General features: G+C 37.9%; 1 protein-coding gene across 4 annotated transcripts in view; it reads right to left on the bottom strand.

The window, feature by feature from the left end:
* EPS8L3 (EPS8 signaling adaptor L3) overlaps nt 1-19,429 on the bottom strand; it is a 91,392-nt gene that overhangs the window by 62,887 nt on the left and 9,076 nt on the right. For 2 of the 4 annotated variants that reach the window (XM_075195939.1, XM_075195940.1), the window contains exons 2-7: nt 8,511-8,553; nt 5,457-5,533; nt 5,040-5,104; nt 4,648-4,803; nt 3,134-3,277; nt 2,974-3,050 (exon numbers count right to left, since the gene is read on the bottom strand). In XM_075195939.1, coding sequence (XP_075052040.1) covers nt 2,974-3,050; nt 3,134-3,277; nt 4,648-4,803; nt 5,040-5,104; nt 5,457-5,533; nt 8,511-8,536 — 545 coding nt within the window. In that variant the 5' untranslated portion in view covers nt 8,537-8,553. Of the gene's footprint in view, nt 1-2,973; nt 3,051-3,133; nt 3,278-4,647; nt 4,804-5,039; nt 5,105-5,456; nt 5,534-8,488; nt 8,554-18,182; nt 18,244-19,429 lie in introns of all 4 variants that reach the window. The other 2 variants (XM_075195938.1, XM_075195941.1) reach the window with 2 other exon arrangements.

Genomic DNA, 19,429 nt, shown 5'->3' with positions numbered 1-19,429 from the left:
CACATAGCAGGGAGCGCATTTTAACTCTCTTCTGACTGTGGACACGCTTTTCTCAGAGATAGCAGAGGGAAGTAGCGCATGGAGAAACAGGTAACCCTGCTAAGCCAGTAGTTACCCAGGCTTTTACTTTTGTTTCCAGAAAATCACTTACATGGTAACGGTAACAGTATTTTTGAATGTCATTTGGGCCTCATTACATATTTCTTGGGACAAAGACAATGACCAGTGTGGGTCAATAATGAGGCAGTCTGAGGACCATAATAAAGGCAGCAACATTTTGTGGGCAGAAAAATGAAGGTCTTTATTGTTAAAATGTTGATTTTGCTACCATAGTATAAATCAGTAATGTCTACCACCTTCTTTTTAAGGTCCATTATTATGTACACTAAAATAACAGAACTATCTATGATTATAACTCTTAGGTCCCTTACCCACTGGTATTAAAAATAATGTTTTTAGTAGTAAAAGCATGTATACTGGTATGGGGATTGAATCTTTTGGATGTCTTGATACCCACTTCTGTTTGCTTTTGTGAACAGGAATGGTGACAGCACAAAAGCAGTTTTTGAACGCTGGTCGCTCCGTTTATTGCAAGTGAATGCAAGGGAGATAATGAAGTGTATTATATTTTCCCCCTCCCCGCCCTCCTCGCCCGAAGTGAAAGCTATGGTTATTATAACCAGCCTAAGCAATGGAAAGGGTGTGATCTCAGCTGCCACTGCAGATGGGTGTATGCTTAAATACAATCCTAGTTAAACTATTATTTGTTCTGACATGGTTAGCTAGCTTCATTCAAATTGAAAAACTGGTTTACCCAAACTTGGAGACTTTTTGTCCTGTGCAAAAGGACTAAGGGCTAGATTTACTAAGCTGCTGGTTTGAAAAAGTGGAGATGTTGCCTATAGCAACCAATCAGATTCTAGCTATCATTTTGTAGAAGGTATTAAATAAATGAAAGCTAGAATCTGATTGGTTGCTATAGGCAACATCCCCACTTTTTCAAACCCACAGCTTAGTAAATCTAGCCCTAAGAGTTTATGAAAAGCAGTGTCATGAAAGTGACATCCTTATCAGACTTAAATATTTATTCAGTGATTCCAGTGATTTTATATTACACCACTAATTCCGCAGTGCTGTACAGAGAACTCACTCAGATCAGTCCCTGCCCCATTGGAGTTTACAGTCAATTTGACAGCAGTCAATTAACCTACTAGTATGTTTTTGGAGTGTGGGAGGAAACCCACAGATTCTTGTGGCTGCTATTTAATATAGCAACCCATTTTGGTTGAGCATAAAATATAGACCCCTATTTTATTAGCTAGTTTACTGTACAAAAGAACATCACAGTGCTCACTGATATCGACGATTGATTTTTAAGGGAAGTAGAAGAAGTACCTGTTATTAACAACTGGTGCTGTTTATACACTGGGCTCTAATTGGCTGTCAGAATCCACTGTACAAACACTGTATAAGCAACTCAGGGTTACTACAAATTAGCACACCAGATGTCAACTACTTGTTATGACACCTCTTAGTGAAAGAAAAAGGGAGTCAGAGCCCGAAGAAATTATATTTTGCGTTTCCAAATGCTGGCCCTTTATCTCTCTGGATGACTGTGTAGGAAATTGTGCTACTAAACTTGATCACCATTTCAGTAGAAACAGTAGTGTCTTCATGTAACGCTTCGGTCCCGCAAGTAGCACCTGTCCCGTTACCCGCATTTCATTTATCTGGAAACTGCCATGTTTCAGCATCAGACTAACTTCATTCATTCATTCAGCTATATTCAGATCTGTGCAGGTGCAAGCCTATTGCACTTCAGGACCTCCTCCCTCTTTTTCATTGGCTAAGCACTTCTGGAGCACTATTTAAACCTCCTGGATTCACCTGTCTGATGCCTGTTCTTCAAGCTCACTTCCTGTAGCCTGTGGTTCTGGTTCCTGTTCTCCTCGTGGTTTGCCTGTGTTCCAGTCTGCTCTCAGTCTGCTGCTGTGTTGAACTATTGCTGCTCCAGCACTGCTACTACCATCTCCAGTGTACTTCATCGTGACAACTTCAGTTCTCTTATCGCTACCACTCAGAGCTGCTACTACACCTGTGACTCATCAGCTGTTACTACAGCTTACCTCCATTACTTCAGTTTGCTCTCAGTCTCCTGTTGTGTTGAACTATTGCTGCTCCAGTACTGATATTACCATCTCAACTGTACTTCAGCGTGACAGCTCCAGTTCTCTAACCGCTATCACTGTGAGCCACAACTGCCTTGGTGACTCATAGGCTGTTCTCCCTCAGCTACCTTTGCTTTCCCGTGTGTGCTCAGCATACTCCTGTGCTGTACGCCCGCTGTTCCAGTATCTCTATCAATCACCATTGGATACACCATTGTGACAGCCTCTGCTTTTTCTCGTTGTACCACAGGACATCTATTCTCCTTGTGCCTCATTTGTCTCTACCCGTGTTACCTGGCTCCTCCACACCGTTCTGCTGTTCACCCACTCACAGGACCGTGACCTGCAGGTTTGGTGCCGCTAAATCCATACCTCCTTGCGGGGGTTCCTGGCGAAAACCACCTGCCTGTTAGACTCTGCGCCTGTGGGTGGGCTAAGCAATGTCCAGCAGAGCCTAGGGATCAATTTCCCATAAGCCAACCGTGACACTTCAGGACCCCAAGAGTTACCATATCTTTCAGGCTTGTCTGGTATCATGGATATTGCTGTTTAACAGGTACTACCAATTTTAGCATTTTAAAACTCCCTCCTGTACTGGGCTTGGAGGATAAAAAGTCACACCAAGATAATTGACTACTGTGTTGTATTAAACTATTGTGAAGCTAGAGAATATTTTAGTTGATAAAACAAAAATTATGATAATAACGTATTAAATTTTTTTAGTATCATATGTTCATATGTGCCACTAAATACTACTCACTTATTACAGTACTAAGATATCAGATGAGCAAGTTTCTAGGCATACCTCATGTTATTTTTACTTGGATGGTTTTCTTCCCATTGTGTCAAAGCCTTCTCTAGATTTTTGTGCAGAACGTTAGCCTAGAGACAGGGAGATATAATGAGCTGGCTGACAAGCACAACTAAGTATTACTCATATGAGATATTGTATTAAATTGTCTTACCGGCTGTTCATCACACTGAAAGAGCAAAACACTGGTATTCCTTTGATTCTGGACTGTAATTGTAAGGATCGATTTATAAGGGTGGCGCCCCATCACAGAATTGCAGCTTTCTATATTTTCCAGCGAGACAGTTTCCAAACTGTCCTGTAAAATATAAGCGACATGTAGTTATTATAATATTCTTTGTATATTTCTATATTTCTATATGTTGTGTAACACAAGGGCTCTTCTGTGTCATATATATTTTGTAGTATCATAATAGCGATGTGTTGCAGTTAGTAAAGTAGCTGTAACTTATTTGATTATGTGCAAAACACAGATAATTAAAGATAAACACTTTGGACCCGATAAATCTTTGAATGCATTCTGAACTCAACTTCCGTTTATAAAACCGTCATGTAATTTGTATGCACATGCAAGCCTGTATTCAATTACAAGCAGATCACAAGGTGCATTTCCATTTGAACCTGGCTATAAGTTACTTGCCGTACGTAGACAGAGAGAACTGAATGCAGGATACTCACATGCATATGTGCAATATAAAGTCCCATGAGAACGCATGCCAAAAAAAATACATTATTCAATTATTTTACAACTCTTAATGCTGTAATCATTAATAATAAAAAAAAAAATGTACTCCTTTTTTTGCCTTACTTTCCTTAATGAATCAGGCCCGAAAAACATAAATCAGGAAGTTCTCTTAATTTCAAACACATGTTCTGGCATGCATACATGTAGTCATCACTATCAGTCAGCACTTACACCTGTCCTGTAGCTGGTGCAAAAGATGGCTAAAAAACACATATGTAGAAGATGCCCTAAACTTGAATTGGCCACATCTGCATAGGCACGACCTCGGTACGCCCTTATTGTACATTGCAACTGTTATTCCACCCTTCCCACCTCTATTCTACCCCTCATTTTGTAGGCAGTCATAAGTGTCATTTGTGTTTGGACATGAATTGCATGCAATTGCGTTCAGTGGCATAAGTCCCGTACTGACGCATGTGCAGAGCTTTTTCACACAAGATATGCCACACAAATGGACTTGCGTCCGAAGATGAGTCAGGCCCATTGTCTGTTGTTCAAATCTTTTATTAATGGTTGAAGCAGAAAAGCTGTTCTAAGAGACATTTTAAGAGTATATAAACTTATTTATAATGTAAAATTTATAATGTTGCTATGTTTGACTTTGTTTAAAATATAATTTGAGTAGATGCATTTATGTCTCGTTTAGAAACATTTTAGGTTGAACTTGTTAACTGATATTCACTGAAAAAAGATAAGTTTGCCTAAATATCGGGCTCGTCTCTGATCATAAGCATATAGGGCTAACTAGAACAAGACTCGATGAGCTGCCTGTATACTCAGTTCCTGTGAGAAATTAAATATTTTGGCATCTTCAACAGGGTATTGTTTTAGTAATAAATAAAACATACACACGCTTATTTCCCGTTAGTGTATACAAATGAAGTACATGTCGTAGTAATAATAATAAACGTAAATACATTTACCCGAGATTCCAGGTCAGTCAGTAGCAATTCTCCATTTTGTACCTGGAGAATTAATTCCTGACCCCACACTTTTCCTTCTGCATCCAGCATCCAGAGATGTTTCAGACAATCGTCAACATTTTTCAAACCATTCCCCAGGTCACATGTTGACAGGTGCTGGGATAAACAAAATGATACTAATTAAAAATGTTTATATAATGTTTAATTGTAAGGGGGGTAGATGGGAGGATTATGATTATAGTGTATTTTATGTTTTATGACCATTTCATTTTTTTAAGTTATTGTGACCTGCATCTGTCACATGATAATATTCAATTAAGCCACTTAATATAATATGCTTCAGGGAAATGTCATAAATAATAATAACAAGTTGTAAAATATAATGTCCTTACCTCTACACGATGATGAAAGTTGCTCTCAGGCTTGGACAATGCCTGAGCATATTGTTTCCTTTGCTCTAAAGAATTGACAAAAAAATAAAGTAAGACAATTTCTAACTATTAATTATAATTACTGGAAAATGTACAGTAGTTTATCACTGTATATAAGAAATAAAAAAGGTTATATTGAAATTTACAAGAATATCAAACTACTGATATTTGAGACACGCTGTTACTATGCAGGGGATTGAACTAAAGATTATAGATTGTTTTAGAGGGGTTTAGGATAGATGCAATTTATCAAAGCAGCTGATTATGTGTTACTATTATTTATTGACAATAGTATGTTACTTGAAATTGTGATTAATATTCTTAACAGCAGTTAAAAGTTTTTGGAAAGATGGGTATAAGAGTAATAATATTCCTTACGATAGATGTTTTTTGCACTTGGTCTGTTACTAATATTCCTGGGTCTGGAGGGTTCCCCATGCTGTTCTAAGACTCCACTAATGGGAAACAGAGGAGATATGTCACATATTAAACACAAAAGTTCACATGTTATATTTTATTCATCATCATTTATTTCTTTATATAGCGCAGCCATTTTCGCAGCTCTATTTGTCATTTACATCAGTCCCTGCCCCATTGGAGCTTACAGTCCAAAGTCCCTAACACACAGACAGACTAAGGTTCATTTTTCACATAGAAACCAAAGAAGCACAGACTACCTATGGGAGGCACACCTAAGTGTAGAATGTGTGTTGGTTATATGGTGGGTGAAAGAAGGGACTATATTTCATATCAGACTACCACCAAAATGTCCAAATTATATTGGAGACGTTTGATGATCATTATAGCCCTCAGTCAGTGACTCAGAAATAACAGACACACAATAAAAAACAAATTTTTATTAGAAATAGTTAAACATTGGTTAAAAGCGAAATATATAAAATATGTGAAAATACTGTTGAGAGCTCATTCATAAATTCATGTAAGATTATTAATAGTGGAAAGATCATAACAAGCAGAAAGAAGGCTGCCTGTATTTATTGAGATTTAGCCATGTGCATAAAACTCCATTTATATAGAATCAATTCTGGGAAACTTTTTCCTAGTACATATATTTGGATTAATATTCATTTATTAGATTTTATTGATTTGTATATATCCAACAAAGGGCTTGTGAATTAACTTGTAACAGTTTTCATAGTTACAATATTACAACTATTACACATACACATGTATCAATATTTCACTCAGCAAAATGATGTGCCTCATAAATTAGATGATTGGATTAAACACAAAGGGGGGTATTCAATTGTTAGCGAGATCCCCGGAAAAACAAGCGCTCAAAATATATTAGCGTTAATACGGTAATATGCACGTAAATACCGTTAATACGGTAGTTTACTCGCTGAATTTAATCTCGGTTAGGGAGCTGCGAGATGAAATTCAGCGAGTAATTACCGTATTAACGCTAATATTTTTAGAGCGCTCATTTTCCGGGGATCTCACTAACAATTGAATACCCCCCCTAATAGTCATTTTAGAGGGAGTGTGTTCACTTAAGGCTATATTTCAGATATCCAATTGATATCCCCATAAACATATGGAAATGTAGATCTGATTATACAAATTTATAAATCCGCTCTCCACAGTATTCTCACTCTCAAATCACTAACCATGGCTTTAATATCTGTGGACCCATCTACTTAATATATTCTTTTGATCAAATAAAAATTAATTTTGATTAATGTTTATGTACATGTTGCTAATCACATACAGAGTGAGGAATATATTCTGTGCATTATTTTATCTCTCAAGTTAACATGGGAGCTTTTTGGCTTATCCCTTATATATTTTCGATGCGGCAACCCTATTGCAGTCAGTGTTTTCACTTTAAAATAGCTCAGTTCAAGTCACTATATAAGGTAAACTCATCAATTGGGACATTTAATATATGTCCATTGCTTTTATAAGGATAAACTCTGGAAGCCTTGGTAATTTCTGTTGACTTTGAAAAATAAAGTGCAACTTCAGTTTTAAAGCTTAATGAATTTGTGTATTTAAGATATACTTTAAAGGAGTCTAAAAACTTAGACTGGTGTAAGGTATGTGAAAATCACGTACCTGAAAGATGCCTAGAAGATGTGCATGCACTCAAGCTTGGTACGTCTGTACTGTACTTTGAGTATGTGCATACGCCCTTTCCCTCCCCTTTTGTGCCCTTGAAATTGTAGGCTGTTGGAAGTGTCCTTTGTGTTGGAAGATGAATTGGATGCACTTGTGTTCACTGGTATAGTCCAAATCTGAGCATGCGCAGAGCAATTTTATGCAAAATACGGCATGTACCAACATTTACGTTCCTTAATGAATCAGGCCCAAATGTGTACACAACAATTAACATAAAACATTAGCAAGCATGCTTGCCAACCATTGACTGATCAATGAACATGATTATAATACAATTGTTAATTGTTTTAAATACTCTTCTTTATCAATTTGAATGTATGCAGTATATGGGATATAAACTAATACTAAAAGCTATATCAAGCAACCAAGAGAAGCACAGTAATACTGATTAAAAAGCAAGAACATACTCCCTGTATCCTGGTACATGTTTTATTATGCATTAGTACTTCTGTATAATGAACTTGACTGAGATTATTAAACTGAATTTATAGTCACGATTTTCACCTATGGGAACTACAAAAGCTGACAACAAGTATAAGAATTTTAAAGGATGGTCATTGAATGAGCTCAATGTCTGATAATAATCTGGTGAAAATCAGATTTTTATCTGGCAAGTGGTCATAATATTATTGCTGTCGGCCTTATGTGGTTCACCTTTTGGCACTTGGACCAAGTTAGCCACCCATGAGTAAAAGGACATACTGTGTGGGCAGCTTTAGACACAATGTAAATACACATGGAAGAGATGACAAGTACACATTGAAGACCTCACACCAGCATTAGTGGTACCTCTAGTCTTTCACCATGACATTGCATGAAGTGACCTGTGAGTAATAAATTTTAAGGTGAGGTTGTTTTCAAGTTTTATGATTGGTTCTTGCCCGTTTTTGAAGTCTGAACATAATTATTGTCCTTTGAATGATAAGCTGTCACTGCATGAAATCATGGTGTTCATGCATCTCATGCACTACTCACCACTCACCATACATTATATATATATATATATAAATTGGTAAAACAATTAATAACAAAGAGCGTATAAATTAAACATGCACATATAACTTTCGGTGTGTATATATATATATATATATAACTTAATGTACATATACATGCGTGGTCCTTACTACCAAGTAGGTTATAAAATAAGTACTGCCAGAGATAGACAATGGGGCATAATGGTGTTTCCACAATGTGGAATTCACTTCCTTTGATGGTTATTAGATCTTATTACACAGATAGTAGTAAGTAAAAGACAAGAATATATTTACCTTTCCATTAATTAATACTTACTCTATTGCATTCAAGTATTCATCCATACTTAATGTGCGTAACCCTGGGAAAAATTAAAAGAACAATTATATAATTCATTGACAGCATATCTTTATACAATGACATCGGCACTCTAAAGAAAGCGCCTGCATTGGCGCAAAACACATTAGACGTCTGTTTGTCTCCTATGGGGTGGAATAATTTTATTTTTCCTTTATCTTCCAGTGTTTCTTACTTAATACTCAGTATGAGGCATCCTTGAATACATTTTAGAACCCTAGGGGGCATATTTACTAAACTGCACTAAAATGCACTAAATAAATTAACTCTAGAATCTGATTGGTTGTTATATGCAATATCTTCACTTTGTCATACCCGCAGTTCAATAAATCTACACTTAGATATTGTTGAACTACGAATCCCATAGTTCAGTACAATCTCTAACAACATTGACAGCATACATTATGTTTAGAGGAGCTGAAGTTCTGTGAACAGATGCAGAAGGCGGGAGTTTTGATTATACATGGACATTTTATTTTTCTATCATTATTTATCAGTGTTAAGTATAGAATTAGTTGAATCTGTATAAGTAATCAGTCTTGGAAATCACCAAAAGTGTTTTACTAGTTTCTGATACCCGGGATGAGTTTTAAACCATTGACATGAAAAACCTAAATAAATGTATGCATGGACAAGCATTGATATTAATGGGCCATTGAGAGGTTTGTGATACAGAGAAATTATGTACAGTGTAGAGATGCTCAGGCTCAGTTCCTCGAGAACCGAACACATCCGAACTTAAGGGATCCGAATCTATAAATACCACCCTTCATGGCGATCTAGCACCATTTGAACAAGAGACACAGAAGAGGTAGCACACTGTGCAGTTGTAGAGCAGCTGGTCAGCCAAATAGATAGAATTGAAAAAGGAGGGGGTAGCAGTGTTCAACAAAGTCTACAGTGACATTCAGGAGAGCTCCATTGGTAATTCTCATTGCAGAAAAATACAAATACTAGTGCTGTCAGGAATGATGTAATTCTGTAGTCAAATTCTACTGTGTTATATAGGTAAGACACAAAGAGGAGAGCTCCATTGGTAATTCTTATTGCAGAAAATTACAAATACTAGTGCTGACTAGAGATGCTCACTGACCCCCATGAAGTGGTTTTGGTTTTGGGTCTGGATTAGCTTCGTGTTTTGGTTTGGCAAAACCACCTTCCTGTGTTTTGGTTTTCGTTTTGCATCTGTATTTTTTAGAAAAATTGCTAAAACATGCTAAAATCACATATATTTGCTCTTTTTTGATCCTACATTATTATTAACCTCAATAACACTAATTTTAAGTAATTTGTAGTCAATTTTGACCACCTCACAGGTCACAATAATTTTCATACATTTTTGGACAAATTCTGCAGCAACCTGGCTGAATGGTAAGCGACACAGCAATGACTCAAATACACAGCAGCTCCTACCACATCTAGGACACATTAGCACACAGCAGTGGCATAAAATAAAAGTGGGGCAAGATGCAATTGTCCTTGGATCATGAAACCAGTTATGGTTCAATTGATCGCTCCACCTGTTTCTTGGATAAGTGAGGTAATTCTACAGCAACGAGTGCTGACCCCCCCGGGATGCGTGTTTTTATCAGACACACACCAATCCAGGGTGCCAGACAATGCTCTAAAAAGAGGCCTTGTAATTCTCAGCAAAAAGATAGTTCATCGGTGAGCTCCAAATCAACCCCAATTCCCACAAAATTATAATCTAGTTAGGTACCTTTGATGTAAAGTGCAGATTACAAACACTTGATGATACAGCAGCAAAGTGTAAGCTAATACATATACATGTCTATTTAGATATCCATGCTTACATTACTTCTGCAAGCAACATTTTTCTTTGTTAATAAAACTGTTGTCTTTATACGGTTCAAAAAATTAAAAATAATCCTCCAACATTCAACATTCTTTGGATGTTGATAGTTGAAAGTAGGATCAGGTGGAGTTACAGCAGAGGTGTCACTAATTCTAGTCAATTATTTTACAGTAGACAAGACCAGATGTAAAAATGTTGTGCGGAGTCATCTGCATCATCAAAGGGTGCTAAGATTTTTGCTAAGCACACAACAATATATAGCACACGTAGGTAACATTAGCACAGAGCGGTAGCTGAAAGGAAAAATGGTGCGTGATAGAATTGTCCTTGGGCCCTCCCATCCACCCTTATGTTGGATCTTAAAAGGGACATGCACACTTGTGGCTAAAGTACTTGGTTTGTTTGGGCCCACACAAAACAAGGTAACAATGGCCTTAAGCCACCCCAGGTAACAGTGCTGTTAATTAACTCTACTGTGGCAAGATGTTGTTGTCATCATCCCCAGCCTCATCCTCACCCTCATCAGTGTGTACATCATCCTCACACATTATTAATTCATCACCCCTGGAATCCACCATTACAGAAGTCTCAGTAATTTGATTTATTGGTGGGAAAGGCTTTTCTCGTAGAACTTGAAGTTCATTTTTATGAATATCATCTTTTCCACATTTTGAGGAAGTAGCCTCTTACGCCGATCGCTAACAAGGTTCCCGGCTGTGCTTAAAACTCTTTCCGAGTACATACTGGAAGGTGGGCAGTTTAGGCAGTACAAAGCGAGTACATGGGTTTCCAAATTTACTTTTTGTCCTCCCAGTATATAAAGGGACTGTCTGATGTGTCTATTTCTATGCTGTCGTGAAAATAATCCTTCACCATCCTTTGGATGCTGATTGTAGGATCAAGTGGATTTACGCCAGAGGTGTCACATTTTTGGTCAATTCTTTTAGATCAGACCAGATGTCAAAATTTGGTGCTGAACCATCTGCATCATCCCTGGGTCTCTTGGGAAAGCTAAGTTTTTTTCCTAGCAGCAGTTGAGTGAGAAACTGAAGGAGGAGACACCGCCCTGTCACATAACACTTGAACTGTCATCTTCCTCACCAGGAACTCCTTGCATCTCTTGAGGTCTGGGTCAGTTGGAAACAAAGAGAAAGCATAGCTCTTAAACCGAGGATCAAGCACAGTCGCCAAAATGTAGAGATCCGATTTCAAGATTTTGATAACTCTTGGATCCTGGTGAAGCGAATAAAGTAATTGATCTACAAGTCCGACATACTTAGCGTAATTGCTTTATTTCATCTCCTCCTTCAGTTTCTCAAGCTGTTTTTTCAAAAGTCTAATTAAGGGAATCACTTGACTCAAGCTAGCATTGTCTGAACTCACTTCACAGATGACTACTTTGAATGGTTTCAGCAACTTGCACAACACGGAAAGAATTCTACAGTGCGCTTGAGTAAAATACATCCCCCTCCTTTTCCAATGTCATGGCTTGTGGAGTAAGCATGGATGGCTTTTCATTGTTCATCCATCCATTCCACAGGGTGGAATTTCACCTTGTCAAAATCTCTTGCTTCAGTTGGTGGCAGGGCAAATTAGATTGCTCTTGCAGCTGCTGCAATCTCCTACATGTTGTTGCCGAACGCCGGAAATGTCCAGATATTTTACGGGCCACAAATAGCATCTCCAGCACATCCCTATCATGTTTTATAAAGCTATACACCACCAAGTTTATTGTGTGAGAAAAACTGGGCATGTGATGGCCTTTACCCAGCTGTAATGCTCTCACAATATTGCTGGCGTTATCAGAAATTACATATCCTGAGGAGAGTCCAATCGGGATAAGCCATGTTGCAATGACATCCTTTAGTTTTGTAACAGATTGCAAGCTGTATGCCTCTTAGTGAAGCCGGTGATACACAGAGTAGCCTTTCTCTGACAAATGTGACGTACTGGGGTACATGCTGCTGCTGTTCCTGCTGGTGAAGGCAAATCACCAACCCAGTGGGCTGTCGCAGTCATATAATCTTTAGTTTGCCCAGTTCCGTTTGTCCACATATCTGTGGTTAGGTGTACAGTGGGTAGAATGGCATTTTGTAGTCCAATAATTACAATATTACAAACCTTCTGGTAGAGGTGAGGAATAGCTTTTCTACTGAAATGTTGTCATGATGGAATTTGGTAACGGGGACACAAGATCTCAAGTAACTGTCTAAAATCAGCTGCATTAATAGTGGATATTGGACACAGATCTAATACTAGCATATTTACCATGGTGTCTGTGATCCGCTTTGCGACTGGGTGACAGCTTTCATACTTGCTTCCTCTTGCAAAGCATTGCTTAGCAGTCAATTGTTGTAATCTACTAGTAGTCTTCTGCTTGGTCTGCTTCTGGGATGAAGATTCAACCCAGCAGCAGCAGTGGGACTAACGCTCAGGAATTGTTCTGAGAAATCCAAGATAGTGGAGAAGTCATCTTGCCTTAGCAACTTGGATGCAGGACTAATTCCGATCGCTACTGAGGATATTGATGAGGACAGTGTTGTGGGTGTAGATTGCAGGCGTTGGGATGTAGGTGAGAGAAGGGTCCTAGCTGATAATGGACTGCTTGTTGTTATTTTTTTAGCATAAGATTCTTATTTTCCCAACAGCTTGCCATGAAGTCGCTTCAAATGGCGTAACATGGATGAGGTTCCTAGATGGTTAAGGTCCCTACCTCGACTGATTGTGGTTTAGCATACGCTACAAATGGCTAGACAGTTGTTGTCAGGATTTGGATAAAAAAAATTCCACACATAAGAAGTGGATTTTTTTGTCTTATGTCCAGGCATGACAATGGCCTTCTTCTTATCACGTGTCAGAACTGCTTCCACCGGTGCAGGACTTACACAAACAACATCATCCTCATCAACAGCCTTATTAGCGCCCTCGTCGGCTACACAAATATCCACCTCATCTTGTTGCAATTCCAAAATGGCATCCTCAATTGGTGTATCACGGCTACACTTGGGCTCTTCAGGAACACTGCAGAAATGCTAAATGGGGCCTTCTTTATGGGTACACTTTCAGAATGGTCAGGATTACACATAGCACTTGTGGATAGACTCTCCTAAGGGATTTGTGTCATTTCTGAATGTGAACCTACATTTTCCTCTAATGCCTTACTGTTTTCTTCCAGCTCGGCTTTCATATGTAGAAGTATTTGGACACCACTTTTGGAGTCCGAATGACAAGGTCTTGCTTGGTCATGACTGACCTTACAAGAAGATGCCTCAGTGACAGTTGCAGAACTCGCAATCATAGAGAAAGGCGAAGGTCTCATTCTTTCTTTGCCACTGCGCGTGTAGAATGGCATGTTGGCAATTTTATTTTTTTCTGCAGATAATTTTGCCTGGATTAAAGTCTCTTTTTTTCTTGACCAAGGTAAAAGGTGTTTTTTTACATTTTTGTTTCACTGACTTAAAAACACTATGCACTTTTACATAGGCTTTACCAGATGACGTAGAAGGATTACTATCATAATGAATGGTGGCAGCAGCTGCTTGGTGCTCCTGCTCTTCTGTGTACTGCGCTGGATCCATTTTGATAACACCGTACAATTTGACTGCAAAGTCAGAAGAAAAGACTGCCAGCCCTAGTATTTGTATTTCAGCAATGACAATTAGCAATGGAGCAATGGAGCTCTCCTCTTTGTGTGTAACGTTTATATAACACCGTACAAGTTGACTGCAGATTTACACCAAGCCTGCCAGCCCTATTATTTGTATTTCAGCAATGACAATTAGCAATGGAGCTCTCCTCTTTGTGTGTTACCTATATAACACTGTACATTATGGGACTGCAGATTTAGAAGACCAAGCCTGCCCTATTAATTCTATTTCAGCAGTGACAATTAGCAATGGAGCAATGGAGCTCTCCTGAATGTCACTGTAGACTTTGTTGAACACTGCTACCCCCTCCTCTTTCTATTCTACCTATGTTGCTGCCCAACTGCTCTACAGACTGTGCTACCCCTTCTGAGTCCCTCTGTGAAATGGCGCTGGATCACCGTGGAGGGCGGTATTTATAGAATCCAAAACTCGAAAGATCCGAGATCCGGCGACGTAACAATGATGTTTTGCCTCACTTTTAATTCCGAAAAAGCATGAAAGTCTCGAGCCGTCTCGGCTCGGTACTTGGATCTGCAAAGTTCGGGTATGTTCGGTTCTCGGGGAACCGAGCCTGAGCATCTCTCTCTCTCTCTCTCTATATATATATATATATATATATAAGAGATGAGTGGTTTGGATTCTGAGAAATCCGACAGATCTGTGATTTTTAGAGCAATTTAAAATCCCCTCAAATTGCGAAGGATAACCAGTGATTTTATATGCAAATCACCAAATGAATTAATGTGTGATTTTGACTTTCCAAAATCCAATCTCTGGCAATTTGTGTTGATATTAAAACACCTCCCATGTTGTAGTCAAACTCACCGGAGATTAAACACAAACTTGCCAGAATTTCAACACAAACTGAAACTCACTCGAGATAGAACAGAAATAAAAACATGTTTGAGCAATCTGGTCAATGTTAATATAACAGGAGGCACAATGGAAGTTTAAATAAAGCAATTTGTTTGTTGTAGAGGGGCAAAAATGATTATTAATTTTCTTACAGGGGACAAAATATTTTATGAATAATTTAGTGGGCCAAATTTAATTAATGGTTACATGTAAGTTTTTTTTAAAATTTTTTATATTACAGTCAGTGGCTTAATATTTCTTCACCAGTGGGACAATATTTATATTTTTATGATGTGGCAACACTTAATATTTCCTGATGGGGTCACCATTAAAAGTGCATACTTGTGCACTACATGAGTGACACATGGTGTCTCCATCAGGATATATTAACATAATGAGAAAGAAAAATATTGCCCCACTAGTAAGTAGATAGTAAGCCAATATAATTAAATAACAATAAATAAATAAGCTATATATATATTTATTGCAGAAATATGCACCCATCATCCGTAGGCGTTGAATTTGCTCTTGGTAAGTGATATAATTCAAAGATAAGTGTATGTCAAAATAAGATGCATCTCAAGGGGAAGGGTTGTTTAATGTTCATCTAAAGCCCCTTTCTATACTATAATGTATTTGCACCTGAATGTCACTTATCTGCCTCTTGAAGTGCAAGAGGCTGCAGGTGTTAGATACATACATATTAAAATGGTGCAATTTGGGCATATGGACAGCGCAACACATTTTACAAAATGTACAAAATTACAACATTCTAAAGCATTTACATCCAACTCTAAATTAAACAAATGCAAATAGGTAGATGCATACATATGTAGCACTGAAATGCCAGACACCAATGTCTCTTTTTGTCAGATGATGATAATGTAGATGGCTAAGAATAGCCACAAGCAATTTACTGATTGTCAGTTATTCTGCTACCTTAAGTGTCAACTGTTCCCCACACCTCTTTTTGGCCAGCCCCATCTTTACCTTCTGTTCAATTTCATTGCAATTAATTTGTTTGTGTTATGATCCCTTCAATGTACATTTATATATAATATGTTGATGCTTTATAACTAAAATATAATACTAATAATGTAGCACAGGAGCCCAGAGGTTATGTGTTTGAACACTTACCCCGACATTTCCGCTTTAAATTACAAGTCAGACAGGTCGCGGTGACGTTAAAATCTACTGACTGACATGTCAATAGTCGGACTTACTTCAAGTCAACATCCTAATGCAATCGGACATCTACAGTGTCGCTATGCAGGTAAGTCTGATTATTGTACGCTCCGTTTTTTAAAGCATTCAGAATTTAATTGTAGTACTGTTTGTTGTTGGAATTATCCGCACCGTAAAACAGTACCCAACCCTAATCATTAATATAAATATGGTCTTCAAAGATTTTTTTTATAAAAAATACATAAATCAGCATACTTTCAACTCAAACTGTATATCCACTTTAAAGTCTATCTTACTTGCATACACATGTTCTGTGCTATCTAGTGGCACGCATATATATAGTGTTTAAATCAAAGACTTTGCCGTGTCAGTGATCACTGTCAGTCGGTACTGACAACTTCCCTGTAGCTTGTGCAAATGATACAGCTGAAACCAAGCATACATAAGCCCAGCCACATCTATGTCAGCACACCCAGACTATACATTGCCTACATCCGTCCACCCCTTCCTTCTCCCTCAAGTCATAGACGTAAGTGTCATTTCAGCTTGGAGATGAATTGCATGTAATTGCGTTCATTGGCGTATGGTCCATTTGTGAGCATGCACAGAGCTATTTCACACAATATATGCCATGCAAACGGACATACATCCGAAGATGAATCCGGCCCATAGTGTTTCTATAGCGTGTCACTTTTGTGTATGTGTGGCTTTTTATTATATTGCTCAAAGTTCACCTAAAAATGCTAAATGTCTCCATGTCCCCCACCACTCTTCTTAGTGGGATCACCTTCTCTCTGTTCAACTATTCTGAACTTAACGTCTTCTCATGGGTAATTGCGGTCATTTTGTTCCGAAATCCACCCTAGCAAAATCTATGTTCACTAAGGAAAAAAACTTTAACATCATACTGGATAAATAGGCAATGAATAAGCAGAAAGGTGAGGCCTCATTATACAATATCTGTTATCTACAATTTCAGGCATGTTTATTGCTGTAATTTACATTACAGCCAAGCCTACTCTCTATTACTTTACCACTCCTAAGTCTACTGTTCTATAAAGCTATTATTTACTTATGGATATTCCCACTTTATATTACTTCTCTTATTTCAAAATAGTGCCCAAAGTTTACTCATTCAATAATCTGTTTTCCACTGTTGTAATCCTTCTATACTTCCACCTACAAGACTTTTTATTTGCGGCATCTCAGTGATGAATTCACTATCTCAAAATATTAGACTCTTTCCCCTCCTTATTTGCCAAGTCTTTTAATATTTCATAAAGTCTTATACCAGTGTGAAAGGAGAGTATATTGCAGGACCCAAAAACAGTTGGAGTGTATCTATGCAAAACAGTGAGTGGCTTAACTGAAGGTGAAGCTAGGTGTGGACACTGTGACAATCAGCATGTAGAAAATGTTCATAGTTTAAATAACTGGTAAAATAACATTAAGGAGCATATTTATGAAAGGCAACATTTTCTTCACCCAATACAGAAATGGCTAATGCCAGAGGTAATATCTTTGCTTGGGAAAGCATATTTAACAAGTACCATCACAATACTTGTTCTGTTATTGCCATCTCAGGATAGTTTACTTACATTTCCCTGTGCAACCTGAGCTATATATCTGCAATGACCTATCAGTGAGTGTCACTGTTCACTGCAGAAAAAGTAAGTTAGTTCTAATAGCTCAGGTAAGAAGAACCTCTGGCACATGCGTATGCAGATAGAGTTGAGCACACTTATACCCTCCTACATAAGCATAGAACTTTGTCCTTTGCCATCTTCACACAAATCCTTAGAACAGAAATGAATTACCTTCTGCTCCCTTGCGCCCATTCAAACATTATCATATACCCAAAGAGAACTTCTCTCTCATCCCCCTAGCATATTCCAGCAGCTTGGGGGTGAGCTTCACAACTGGAGAGGAACAGGTTTCATAGAGTGCTCCACCATCAAGCGGCAGGGGTGGAATGGGTGCATGTTGCTCCCCTTTCATGAGCAGATCAGTATGAAGTGTGACATACTTCCTGACTATCCTTGCAATTGATTCAAAGTCATGTGGAGCAGACCCCAAAAATTAGGACTGCTCCACCAGATTCAGTTGTCAGACTGTGCTGGTCTCTCCTACCTGCTACTCGTGGTTTCTTAAGCTCAGTTGCTGCTTTGCCAGATCCTGGAATGTTGGGGCCCTGTTTGGAAAAGGGATAGGCATAATTCACCTACTAGAAAGCCAAGCAAAGAGTAAACACTCTAGGTGGTACATTTATCAAGCTGCGAATTTCCAACGTGTTTGAAAAGTGGAGATGTTGCCTATAGCAACCAATCGGATTCTAGCTATTATTTTGTAGAATGTACTAAAGAAATGATAACTGGAATCTGATTGTTTGCTACAGGAAACATCTCCACTTTTCACACATGGCAGAAACTTGGTAAATTTATCCCTAGTTCTCCCTCTCCCAAACCAGACCCAACATTAAATCAATAACAACCAAATTTAATAAGTATGCCTCCATCCCCACCAACTAGCCCCAACATTAAATGAATAGCAGTCATGTTTAATAATTATTCTTCCTACCAGCAAATGAGCCTCAACATTAAATTTAAAACATTTTTGATTAATAAATAAGCCTCTTTCCTCCAACCAGACCTGACACTAAATTGATAGCAGCTATATTCAATTAATAGAACTGTTTTCCACATTGATCCCCAACATTAAATGTATATCATTTACATTTAATAATGAGCTTATTTCCCCCCAACCAGTCCAAATGTCAAAGTAATAGCATTCATATTTAATAAACGCAGCGATTATTTTCAAACAGTCAGCTCTCAGTGTGGGAAAATGCTTCAATCAGAACATACATTTTAAACATCCCCATGTTTCTGCCTATTCTGCTGTGACATATAAATTAAGAAACACAAAACAATTTCAGATTTTTGCAATGCTTCGGTTAGGTCCATTATTGTATAAATACCTACATTGTACATATGAAAACAAAATATCTACTTATACTAAATAGGAATTAAACTGTATCTTCTTGCATGTCCAAATTCCTTCTTTGCAATCTTTGATGTAAAGAGACAAAAAAAAAAATCACTCAATAAGGCTTATGAGTTTTTGAAATGCAAGAATAAAGACTTTCACCACTACTTTAATTGTGCAAATGTGCCTACTTGTCTTCTAAGTATTTTTTTAAGGTGCAAGTTAAATTCGCAATCCTTGGAACTGTCCCCGGAAGATCCGTCTGAGGTTAATCATGCAGATTTACATATCCAATAAATAAGTAACAAAAAGTGTCTGCAATCAACCTCAATATAAGTACAAGAGATCATATAAAACATAAAATATATAATATTAACTATAATAAATCTGTC

Source organism: Mixophyes fleayi, chromosome 2, assembly GCF_038048845.1.
Source record: "Mixophyes fleayi isolate aMixFle1 chromosome 2, aMixFle1.hap1, whole genome shotgun sequence".
NCBI lineage: Eukaryota > Metazoa > Chordata > Amphibia > Anura > Limnodynastidae > Mixophyes > Mixophyes fleayi.
Note: the sequence above shows the minus strand (reverse complement) of the source record. Positions and strands in the feature narration are given on the sequence as shown.